Here is a 12775-nt window from a genome sequence, read left to right on the forward strand (position 1 = left end):
GGGAGGACATGCAAGTAGAGATGGCTTGAAAGCAGGAGGAGATGCGAGACTGGAGAGAGAGAGAGAGATCAGGGCTGGAGATGGAGATTTGGGTGTCACCTGCATAGAGGTGTTAGTTGAAGCCATGAGAGCGAATGAGTTCTCCAAGGAAGTGGGCATTCATGGAGAATAGAAGGGGACCCAGAACTGAACTTTAAAGGATCCCTGCATAAGAAGCTTGTAGTCAATGAGTAACAAAGGAAGGGGAGACAATGAATTAGGAAACCAAATCAAAAAGTTCAGTTTGTCCTGGGGGCGATGGGCCAAGTGTTGACAACACCAGGGATTTCAGCCATTCACTGCCTGCAACACCCTCCCTCTTCATATCAGGCAGACAGTTACTCTCCCCTCCTTCAGAGTCGTACTGAAGGCACATCTCCTCCGAGAGGCCTTCCGTGACTAAGCCCCTCTTTCCTCTTCTCCCATTCTTTTCTAATAATAATTATAATTATGGAAATTGTGAAGCACTTACTATGGGTCAGGCACTGTACTAAGCACCACATCACCCTTGCACTTGAATTTACTCCCTTTATTCACTCCTCCCTCAGGCCCTCAGCACTGATGAACAGATCCAGAAGCAGCATGGCTCAGTGGAAAGAGCACGGGCTTGGGAGTCAGAGGTCATGGGTTCGAATCCCAGTTCTGCCACTTGACAGCTGTGTGACTGTGGGCAAGTCACTTAACTTCTCTGGGCCTCAGTTACCTCATCTGTAAAATGGGGATTAAGACTGTGAGCTTCATGTGGGACAACCTGATTACCCCTGATCTACCCCAGTGCTTAGAACAGTGTTCTGCACATAGTAAGCGCTTAACAAATACCAACATTATTATTATTATCCATAATTAATTTATTTATATCTCCCCCTCTAGACTGTAAGCTAACTGTGGTCAGGGAACATGTCTACCAACTCTGTAGACTATCAGCCAGTTGTGGGCAGGGACTGTCTCTCTTTATTGCTGAATTGTACTTTCCAAGCACTTAGTAAAGTGTTCTGCACACAATAAGCACTCAATAAATATGATTGAATGAATGAATTGAATGAACGAATGCTCTCCCATGTGCTTAGTACAGTCCTCTGCAGACAGTAAGCTCTCAATAAGTATGATTGACTGGCTGATTGATTGAACTGAATTTCTACAAGGTTAGGACAGGGTCCATCCCTCCTTAATGCTCTATGACCTGGAGCCACCACAGATGGAAGTCTATCATGATAAACTTCACAGCCATCCTGAACATGAAATATCAAAATAGGGGATGATTAAAGAGCCAGTTCTCTAGTATAAGACAGTGTTCACAACACTGCTCCCTTGGAAAGGGTAGGTTAGGCTAGGGGTAATAATGTTGGTATTTGTTAAGCGCTTACCATGTGCAGAGCACTATTCTAAGCGCTGGGATAGATACAAGGTAATCAGGTTGTCCCACGTGAGGCTCACAGTTAATCCCCATTTTACAGATGAGGTAACTGAGGCACAGAGAATTTAAGTGACTTGCCCACAGTCATACAGCTGACAAGTGGCAGAGCCATGATTCAAACCCATGACCTCTGACTCCAAAGCCCGTGCTCTTTCCACTGAGCCACGCTTCTTCTCTAAATGATTTTTCTGTGCTCAGTGGACTTCCCACACAGTCGCCGTGCAGTGGATTGTAATGAAGTATGGGCAAGCAGAGGAGGCAAAAGAAATGTTAACCTTCCAGTGAAGCGGAGTCTCTAGTAATATTATGTAGCGGTCAGACCAACCTGCCACGAGACAGTCAGGAAAGGGATTGCTTTTTACCATATGGGGAAAGCTAATGACTGCATAGTCACTGCTGCAGCCTCTGAGTCGAGAGGAGAAATTCTGCTCCTCTAACCACTGTCCCCATTTCATTTTGCATACTGGCTATTTATCTTTCCCCTTTACAGCATGTTAGTGGTTTCGTATTTCATTGTCCATGATGCGCCACTCCCACCTTCTAGAGTTATAGAACAGGATCCATGTCTAATTCCTACCTGAATACTCTTTCCCTGCCCCTCTCAGGATGGCACCTGGAGAGTTTCTAGTATTCTACCAGTCTCAGCTATGGGAGGGAGAGTCAAGCAGAGGCATAATCATTCCTTTCCTAGCTTGGGCAGTGGCTCCCGAGTGGAAGGCAATCTCCTACAAGTCAAAACTCCCCCGTGCTGGGTAGCAGTGGCAGGTGAGAGTCGAGGGCAGAGGCTCAAGTTTGCTGCACAGAAGGTGGCAGTGGTAAACCACTTCCATATTTTTACCAAGAAAACTCTACGGATACACTACCAGAATGATTCCAGATGGAGGTGGGGTGTTCTGGGAGAGATGTATCCATGGAGTCGCTGTGGGTTGAAAACAACTCGACAGGAGAAGATACTTTTTTCCAGCAATTAGTACAGTGCTCTGCACACAGTAAGTGTTTAATAAATACTACTATTACTACTTTCCTTGAGCCAAGCTTTCAGGAAGACAAAAAGAAATTTGAAAGCAGCAACAGGTCCTGCAGGGGGTACCTGCATCCACATGGCAAAAGACAATTTTCATGTGCACTCAGAAAAGCAGCGTGGTCTAGTGGATAGCGCACAAGGATCGCCAAATCGGAGACCTGGGTTCTAACGCTGGCTCCGGCACTTGACTGCCATCTGATCTTGGGCAAGTCATTTAACTTTCTGTGCCTTAGTTTCCTCATCTTTGTCCCTCCCTCACAGAATGTGAGCCCAGTGTGGATCAGGGCTGGTTGTATTGTATCTACCCCAGTGTTTAGTAGAGTGCTTGGCACATGGTAAGCGCTTAACAAAGACCATTATATTTTTTAAAAAACACAGTCTAGAAGTTTTTCAGTTTCACCAGCATGAAATGGTACAATTTCACCCATCAACAGCATCCTCTTCGAATACAGATAAGATGTTTATATTCATTCATTCATTCAGTAGTATTTATTGAGCACTTACTATGTGCAGAGCAATGTACTAAGCACTTGGAATGTACAATTCGGCAACTGATAGAGACAATCCCTGCTCAGTGATGGGCTCACAGTGTAAACGGGGGAGACAGACAGCAAAGCAAAACAGAACATATAAATACAGATATGGAAATGGCCGAGTACAAGGATATGTGGGTAAGTGTTGAGGGTCTGAAGGTGAAGGCAAGTACTTATATATATATATATACTGCTGTTTGGGTTTTCATAGCTGGTAACAGATGTAGATGTGTATGTGTGTGTTTATGTGTTTGGGAGAGAGAGAGATTGCATGTTTACAAACCAATGAAATAATCTACAGGATTAAACTTTATGCAAATGTCTCTTCCATGTGAGAAGGAGCATGGCCTAGTGGGATAATTACAGGCTGGGCAATCAGGAGACCTGGGTACTAATCCCAACTCTACCACTTGTCTGCTGTGGGATGTCGGGTAGATATCCTAACTACTCTGTGCTTCAGTTTCCTCTCTGCAAAATGGCTATTCAATTCTTCTCCCTCCAATTTAGGCTATTAGCCCTTTGTGAGATGGGAACGGTGTCTGATCTGGTTACCTTCTATCTATCTTAGTACCTTGTACGGCCTTGGCACCTTGGCACATAATAAGCTCTTAACAAGTACCATTAAAAATGAATAAATAAATAATAATAATAATAATGATGGTATTTGTTAAGCGCTTACTACATGCCAAGCACTGTTCTAAGTTCTGGGGGAAATCAGGTTGTCCCACGTGGGGCTCCCAGACGTAATCGTTATTGGGCAGATGAGGGAACTGAGGCACAGAGAAGTTGCCCAAAATCACACAGCTGACAAGTGGAGAAGCCAGGATTAGAACCCATGACCTCTGACTCCTAAGCCCACGCTTTTTCCACTAACCCACACTGTTCTCCTTCTCCCTTAGAGGGTGAGACCCATGTGGGGCAGGGACTTTTTCAACATGATTATCTTGCATCTAATTAATCAATCATATTTATTGAACACTTACTATGTGCAGAACATTGTACTAAATGCTTGGAGAGTACAATATAACAATACAACAGGCACATTCCCTACCCTCAACAAGCTCACGTCCAGAGGGAGAGACAGATGCTTAGTATAGTGTGCGGCACATAGTAAGCATTTAACAAATACCACAATTATTAGTGCTATTATGATATTCTCGTCTGATGCTACTTTTAATTTTTAATGGTATTTGTTAAGTGCTTACTACATTCCAGGCACTGTACTAAGAGCTGGAGTATCATCCTGTCTTATGCCGTTGGGTTCTCTCCCAGAACGCCGAACCTCCATCTGCAATTGTTCTGGGAGTGGATCCATAGAGTTTTCTTGGTAAAAATAAAGAAGTGGTTTACCATTGCCTCCTTCCGTGCAGTGAACTTAAGACTCAGCCCTCTACTCTCTCCCATGCCGCTGTTGCCCAGCACAAGTGAATTTTGACTTGTAGCAGATTGCCTTCCACTCACTAGCCACTGCCCAAGCTAGGAATGAAATGGATAGGCCTCTGGTTGACTGTCCCTCCCATAGTCGAGACTAGAGCTGGGGTAGATGCAAGAGTATCAGATTGGACAGAGTCCATGTTTCACGCAATTTTAATCCCTTTTTAACAGATGAGGGAACTGAGGCACAGAAAAGTTAAGTGAGTTGTCCAAGGTGACCCAGCAGACAAGCGTTGGAGCCGGGATCAGAACCCAGGTTCTCAGACTTTCAGGCCCATGTTCTTTCTTTCCATGAGGCCAAATTGCATCCTGCTTCCTACTGACTTGGCAAACAATTCCTGAACATTCTGTTCAAGGTTGTCTGTGAGTGTGTAACTTCTTAGTTTTGCAGTGGATTGATTTTGATGAGCTGTTTCGAGGCAAAATTTTGTCCAGGTTTTCCTGAACCTCTTCAAGGGGAGGAGAGTGGCCTAGTGGACAGAGCATAGGCCTGGGAGTCAGAAGAACCCTGCTTCTAATCCCAGCTCCACCACTTGTCTGCCATGTGACTTTGGATAGGTCATTTAACTTCTCTGCACCTCAGTTACCTCATCTGCAAAATGGGGATTAAGACTGTGAGCCCCATGTGAGACAAGGATTGGGTCCAGCCTGATGAGCTTGTGTCTTCCCCAGTGCTTAGTACACAGTAAGTGTTTAAATACCATAACACACGCACACACACACACACACATACACAGTGGTGGCTTTATCTAACCTTGCTTATTCATTCATTCATTCAATTGTACTTATTGAGCACTTACTGTATGCAGAGCACTGCACTAAGCACTTGGGAGAGTACAATATAACAATAAACAAACACATTCACTGCCCACAACAAACTTAAAGTCTAGAAGGGAACTTGCTTGCTGCTGCTGTTCCCATGCTTTGAAGTTTCTTTGTTTTAATGTGTATTTCTATGATGTGGTGAGTCATAACTCAGAATGATCTAATCCATCCACCAGAAACTTCTTGCCTCTTAGGCAGTTTGTGGTGAGGGGTCTTATACATTGAGGGAACATTTGTGCTTAGGTGGTCTGATCTTTAGAGTCTCCCAGCAGAAGCAGCCCACAATCAGAAGGCCTGAGATAATATCTCTCCATCACCGACCACAAAAACAGACCAAGTTTCTATATGACCAAGCTGAAGAGTGACCACCAGCTGCTGGAAGAATTTAACTGGAGTGGCTCAAGGCAACCTCATTGTGAAGGTTGTTTGTGAGTGAATAAGCAAAAATCACTTTCAACAATGTCTTTAAAAGACAATATTATATATATACATATATATATATATATGAATAACCTGGATATTTGATCCCAAATAGTCCTTCATCTTTATGAAATCTTAATTATTCTAAATAATTTCCCATCTAGCTGGCCATGATATTCCTTAGAGCAAACAGATAGCTCCTAAGTAAAATCTACTGACTCAGACAAGGCAACAAAAAACTGGCCACCTCAAACATCTTAGCCGTTGTATTCATTTTGGATTTTTATTGGTCACAGTTTCATTTTGCCTTAAAACAAGCATGAAAGGGAAGAAGACCAACAGAAGGGCATGGTGTGTTTATCAAGCTCATTTTTCCCCATTATTTCCTTGCTATTGCCTTGAACACTTAAATGTCACTAGATACAATGAGCCCAGTGTTCTACCTAGATACAGGGTATGTAATTTTGGGGCCAGTATTAGCTGGACCAAAGCAGAGTCTTCAGGATTAACTATTTCCTCATTCTAGATTGAGGGAAGGAAGCACAAGGACAATTTTCTGATGTACTTTTAGCTAAGGTACTTTTTGCATAAGCCCTCCCCCAACCCCTCCTCTGAAAATATGTTGTAGGCAAAATGCAGGATTATAAAACCATGAGTAGCGATCTTAAAATACTTCTGGCAATGGGATCGTATTTCTCAAGCGCTTACTATTTGCAGAGCATTGTTTAAAAAATACAATTGCCTTTTTGGCATTTCAACCAGTAAAGCAAACAAACCAACAAATTGAATGGATCACAGAGATCATCATTTTGTGTCCGTTGCATTTGAAAGCTACAAAAAAACTAGGGAGTATAGCGATTCCAAATGACAGGCAGCTTCCTCAGGGATAAAACTGAACACTCACATAAGCCAGAGGAGGATTCCAGGGGGAGGAGTCCAGGGGGAGGAATATTTTTAAGATGATCTGTGGGCAAAATGGCAAAAATTTTGTAGGTTAAGGAGTTTCTTGGGAAATTAAAATTGGGTCCCCCATAGCAGCACCAGAGACAGAGAGAGAACAAGTCTGGGACCCTGCTCCCCTCTAAATAAAGACGGAAGTCTTCCTGGGGTGGATTCTGCAGCCCTGAAAAAGTAAGAAGAAGAGCTTTGATAGGAAGTAAAAAGTGGGCTGCATCTTTCACCACATAGCGCACCTGAAATCTTAGCCAATTCATTCATTCAATAGCATTAACTGAGCGCTTACTATGTGTAGAGCACTGTACTAAGCGCTTGGAATGAACAAGTCGGCAACAGATAGAGACAGTCCCTGCCGTTTGACGGGTTTACAGTCTAATCGGGGGGAATGTGAATAAATAAATGCCAATGTGAATCCCTGAATATAAGTCAGAGAAAATACATTTTTAAGAAAGGCGACAAGGAACATTAAAAAGGACTGCTGAGTCTGGATGGGCGAGGAGGTAAAGGACACACCGCAGCTCGCAGAGGAGCTCAACTGTGCAGGGACCATTGGATGAGCAGATTAGCAGGCCCTCGGGATGTGCTTCGGCCCCACCTGCTGCACTTTATCTTAAACTGCATGCCTGTTTTTCTTTCTTCATTTGATAGTTCTTTTGCTCTTTTGTTCGTTTGTTCCGGGATTTGTTAAGTCCTTCCTATGTGCCAGGCACTGGACACGCTAATCAGGTTGGACACAGTGGGGCTCACAGTCTCAATCCCCATTTTACAGATGAGGTAACCGAGGCACAGAGAAACGAAGTGACTTGACCAAGGTCACACAGCAGACAAGTGGCGATTTAAACCCAGGTTCTCTGACTTCCTGGCCCCTGGCCATGCTCTTTCTCCTAAGCCGTGCTGCTGGAAGTTTCAGAACAGCTAGTTAAAAAAATACAAGTGCCTTTGTGACAATTCAGCCAATAAAGCAAAGGAACGAATTGAATGGGTCACAAAGCAGAGATCATCGTTTTGTGTCGATTGCATTTTGAAAGCAATAAAAAAACTAAGGGGTATGGTGATTCCAAATGACAGGCAGCTTCCTGCGGGACAAAACTGAACACTCAGTAAGTAAGCCAGAGGAGGATTCCAAGGGGAGGGTTCCAGGAGTAATAATAATAATAAAAATAATTATGGTATTTGTTAAGCACTTAACTATATGCACAGCACTATACTAAGCGCTGGGGTGGATACAAGAAGATCGGGCTGGACACAGTCCCTGTCCCACGTGGGACTCACAGTCTCAATCCCCATTTTGCAGATGAGGTACCTGAAGCCCAGAGAAGTTAAGTGTCTTCTCCAAAGTCACACAACTGACAAGCAGCTGAGCCGGGATTAGAACCCATGACCTCTGACTCCCAAGCCCGGGCTCTGTCCACTGAGCCACGCTGCTTCTCAGGGGTAGGAAAGAGAGGCACAGTTCATGGCTCTCAATATCTTACTCTCACACATCTCTAAAATCCACCCTTTCCCCTACATTCAAACTGTAACTCCGTGGAGCTGAGCTGTAGTCTCCCCTGGCCTCATTCTCCCAGCAGATCCCTGAAGCGACCCGTCATCTCCAAAGAACCAGTTCGACGCTAGGATTTTGTGCAAATAATGATTGCCAGCAGATATGGGGCAGAATCAGTCAATCGATGGTATTTATTGAGCGATTACCATTTGCAGAGCATATACTAAGCATTTGAAAGAGTACAATACAATCAGTAAGTAGACAGGATTCCTGCCCTCAAGGAATGTACAGATTAGAGGAGCTTGGATTCAAGTAAACTCAGCTACTTACGAAGAAAAAACACAGTCAGGATGAGTGCTATGGTCCACACACTTCAAGAATTTTACTGGTCTGCAAAAAAAGGAATTATTGGAATCATATAAAAATTGATTATTGATTTTAGATTTGATTGAAGCCCAAATCGTATGGCAGGGTGGCATCTTGAATGGGTGGTAGCCTCTCTCCCATACCACCCCGCTCTGTAGAGTAATAGTAGTAGCTTTGGTAGCTAACAATATTTTTGAGTGCCCGAAGGGTGAGACAGACATAAAAGCAAAAACAGAGTAATCCAAATAAATAATTGATTGTGTGATTGAATAAATGCATATTCTAAAGTGCTTTGGATGCCTGCAAGTTGGCATATAAATGATTATAATGATATTTGTTAAGCACTCACTATGTGCCAGGCACTGTACTAAATGCTGGGATGGGTACAAGCAAATTGGGTTGGACCCACTTCCTCTCCCACAAGGGGGTCACAGTCTCGAATCTCATTTTACAAATGAGGGTAACTGAGGCAGAGAGAAGTGAAGTGACTTGCCCAAGCCCACACAGCAGGACAAGTAGCAGAACCAGAACTAGAACTCATGACTTTCTGACGCCCAGGCCTGTGCTCTATCTTAAGCCGTGCTGCTTACTCACGCCTTGCTGCTTATAAGTGTTATTTATTCATTCAGTAGTATTTACTGAGTGCCTACTATGTGCAGAGCACTGTACTAAGCGCTTGGAATGGACAATTCGGCAACCGATAGAGACATTCCCTGCTCAATGACGGTCTCACAGTCTAAACGTGTTAGAGATGGCTGATAGGTTTATATAACTTGGCAATTTTTTAGGGAAGGTATATTGGATGGAAGAGGTGATCTTTCAGGAAAGCTTTGGATACGGGAACACCTGTGGTTCACCGGATTTGAGTGGAATCAATCAGTGATATCCACTGAGTGCTTAATATGTGCAGAGCACTGTACTAAGCACTTAAAAAGAAGTTCCAAGCCAGGGGAACAGCAAAACCCTTTGCTCAGAGATGGGAAAGTGAAGAATTGGGTACAGGCTTGGGACAATCAAAGAGAGCAGGTTGGTGAGTGTCAGGTGAAGGAGAGGATGAGTTGATGAAGAGCCTTGAAACCAACTGTGAGGAGTTTTTTCCTTGATGTGGAGGGGGAAGGGGGATACAGTGAAGGCTTTTAAGAAGCAGAGAGAAGGGTGCTAATTGATGCATCAGGAAGATGAATCTTGAAAGATGACTCTTACGGTAGCAGGCAGGAAAGATTTGAAAGGGGGAAGAGGCTGATCGACCTACAATAAAACCAGAACTTGGATCAGGCTGGTAGCCGTCTGGATAGAAAGGAAGGGGAGATCAGGGAAATGTTGTGGAAGAATAATGGTGGGATTTGTCAGTTGATTGAATATTCATTCAATAGTATATATTGAGTGTTTACTATGTGCAGAGCACTTTACTTAGAGCTTGGAATGTACAATTCGACAACAGATAGAGACAATCCCTGTCCAGTAATGGGCTCACAGTCTAAACAGGGGAGACAGACAGCAAAGCAAAACAGAACAAAACAAAACAAGTACTCTGGCATAGATACCATCAAGATAAGTAGAATCATAGATATATACACATCATTAACAAAATAAATAGAGAAATAATTTATAACAATATGCACAATGTTGAGGGGAGGTGAAGGGGGAAGAGCAGATGGGGGAGAAAGGGAAATGGGGAGGGGAGGAGGAGCAGAGGAAGAGAGGGGCTGTCTGGGAAGGCCTCCTGGAGGAGGTGTGTTCTTAGTAGGACTTTGAAGAGGGGAAGAAAGTTATTTTGGCAGATATGAGGAGGGTGGGCATTCCAGGTCAGAAGTAGGACGTGGGCCAGGAGTCGACGGCGGGACAGGTGGGAACGAGGGACAGTGAGGAGGTGAGCGGCAGAGGAGCGGAGTGTACGGGGTGGGCAGTAGAGAGAAGGGAGGTGAGATAGGAGGGGTCAAGGGGATGGAGAGCTTTTAAGCCAAGAGTGAGGAGTTTTTGTTTCATGCGAAGATTGACAGGCAACCACTGGAGGTTTGTAAGGAGGGGAGTGACATTCCCAGAGTATTTCTGTTGGAAGATGATCTGGGCAGCAGAATGAAGAATAGACTGGAGCGGGAAGAGAAAGGAGCAAGGGAGATCAGAGAGGAGGCTGACAAAATAATCCAGTCAGGATATTATGAGAGCTTGTACCATACAGTAGCAGTTTGGATGGAGAGGAAAGGGCGGATCTTGGTGATATTGTGAAGGTGAGACCGGCAGGTGTTGGTGAAAGATCGGATGTGTGGGGTGAATGAGAGAGCAGAGTCAAGGATGACACAGGATGTGGGCCTGTGAGATGGGAAGGATGGTTGTGCCATCCATAGTGACAAGGAAGTCAGGGAGAGGACAGGATTTGGGAGGGAAGTTAAGGAGCTCAATCTTAGACATGTTGAGTTTTAGGTGGCGGGCAGACATCCAGGTGGAGATGTCCTGAAGGCAGGAGGAGATGTGAGCCTGGAGGGAGGGGAAGAGAACAGGGAAAGAGATGTAGATTTGGGTGTCATCTGCATAGAGGTGATAGTTGAAGCGTGGGAGCAAATGAGTTCACCAAGGGAGTGAGTATAGATAGAGAACAGAAGAGAGCCAAGAACTGACCCTTGAGGAACTCCTACAGTTAGGGGATGGGAGGGGGAGGAGGAGCCCAGGAAGGTGACAGAGAATGAACAGCCAGAGAGATAAGAGGAGAACCAGGAGAGGATGAAGTCCTTGAAGCCAAGCTGAGATAAGGTGTGGAGGAGAAGGGGATGGTCGACAGTGTTAAAGGCAGCTGAGAGGTCAAGGAGGATTAAGATAGAGTAGGAGCCACTGGATTTGGCAAGAAGGAGATCATGGGTGACCTTTGAGAGGGCAGTTTCAGTGGAGCGGAGGGGACAGAAGCCAGATTGGAGGGGTCCAGGAGAGAGTTGGAGTTAAGGAATATGAGAGTTGAAAGACAGTGAAGAGTCTAGGAGGTTGATGTTTTCAGAGACAAAAAGGATAGTATTATGACTGACTGAGTTAGGAAAGTTAGGAGGTGAAAGAAGAGATTTAGGAAGCAAGAATGGGCAGTTTGGATATAGACATATTAAGTTTGAAATCCTGGTGGGACATCCAATTGGATATGTGCTGGAGGAAAGAGGAGATGTCAGTCTCCAGGTTAAAGGAGGGTTCAGAGTAAAAGTAGATTTGGGGATTGTCCAACTGTCCCTAAGTGAACCGGACCACCCACCATCTCAAGGTCAAAAACTATCTTGTGACCACCCAAGCCAACAAAGCAGAACTTGGAAGCGCGAGTGGGACACCACCCCCGCAACCAACTCTGCTAGATTGGCATCCTAGGCCAGGAATAGAGAATGGTGTCCCTCACCCCTGGGCCAACCAAATAAAATATGGAGGCTGGGGGGAAGGGATGGAGATTGGACAAGCAGAAACCAGAAGCCCAAATGTCCTGGAAGCACAGGCGATAAATACTTGCCGCCTCCAAGGTTCTGGACAGTGGATGGAGACCTGCAGCAGCCGGCTGAATGTCACCTCTGCCCAGAGCTGGGGGAAGCCCGCTCTGCACCAACTGAGGATCCAGGGGATAGGTGAGTGTCTCATAATGTTGGTATTTGTTAAGCGCTTACTATGTGCAGAGCACTGTTCTAAGCGCTGGGGTAGACACAGGGGAATCAGGTTGTCCCACGTGGGGCTCACAGTCTTAATCCCCATTTTGCAGATGGGGATTAAGCTCAACAGTCTTGGGGCTGGAAGTTAGGGTGCTTTGTCAAGTTCATATAATGCAGAAATGGATTCCTCCCCAGTGAGAAGTGTTTGTGGGTGGAAACTAGGTGCTTGGCCATATATGAGTAATGCATAAGTGAATTCCTCCTTTCATTCATTCAATCATATTTATTAAGTGCTTACCGTGTGCAGAGTACTGTACTAAGCATTTGGGAAAGTACAATAAACAGTGACATACCCTGCCCACAGTGAGCTCACAGTGTATAGCGGGGAGACAGACATCAATACAAATAAATAAAATTACAGATCGATACATAAGTGATGTAGGGCTGGAAGCAGAGGGAAGAGCAAAGGGTCAGGGTGACACTGAAGGGAGTGAGAGATGAGGAAAAATGGGGCTTAGTCTGGGAAGGCCTCCTGGAGGAGATGAGCCTTCAATCAGGCTTTGAAGGGGGGAGAGCAATTGCCTGTCAGATTTGAGAACAGCCCGGGCTTGGGAGTCAGAGGTCATGGGTTCGAATCCTGACTCGGCCACTTGTCAGCTGTGTGACTTT

General features: G+C 44.8%; 1 protein-coding gene across 1 annotated transcript in view; it reads right to left on the bottom strand.

The window, feature by feature from the left end:
• Nucleotides 1-5946: 5946 nt before the first annotated feature.
• Nucleotides 5947-12775, bottom strand: part of BST1 (bone marrow stromal cell antigen 1) — a 35344-nt gene continuing 28515 nt past the window's right edge. The window contains exons 8-9 of the mRNA XM_029061936.2: nucleotides 8463-8522; nucleotides 5947-6653 (exon numbers count right to left, since the gene is read on the bottom strand). Of these exons, the coding sequence (XP_028917769.1) occupies nucleotides 6644-6653; nucleotides 8463-8522 (70 nt within the window). The 3' untranslated portion in view covers nucleotides 5947-6643. The remainder of the gene's footprint in view (nucleotides 6654-8462; nucleotides 8523-12775) is intronic.

This window comes from Ornithorhynchus anatinus, chromosome 4 (genome assembly GCF_004115215.2).
Source record: "Ornithorhynchus anatinus isolate Pmale09 chromosome 4, mOrnAna1.pri.v4, whole genome shotgun sequence".
Classification (NCBI taxonomy): domain Eukaryota; kingdom Metazoa; phylum Chordata; class Mammalia; order Monotremata; family Ornithorhynchidae; genus Ornithorhynchus; species Ornithorhynchus anatinus.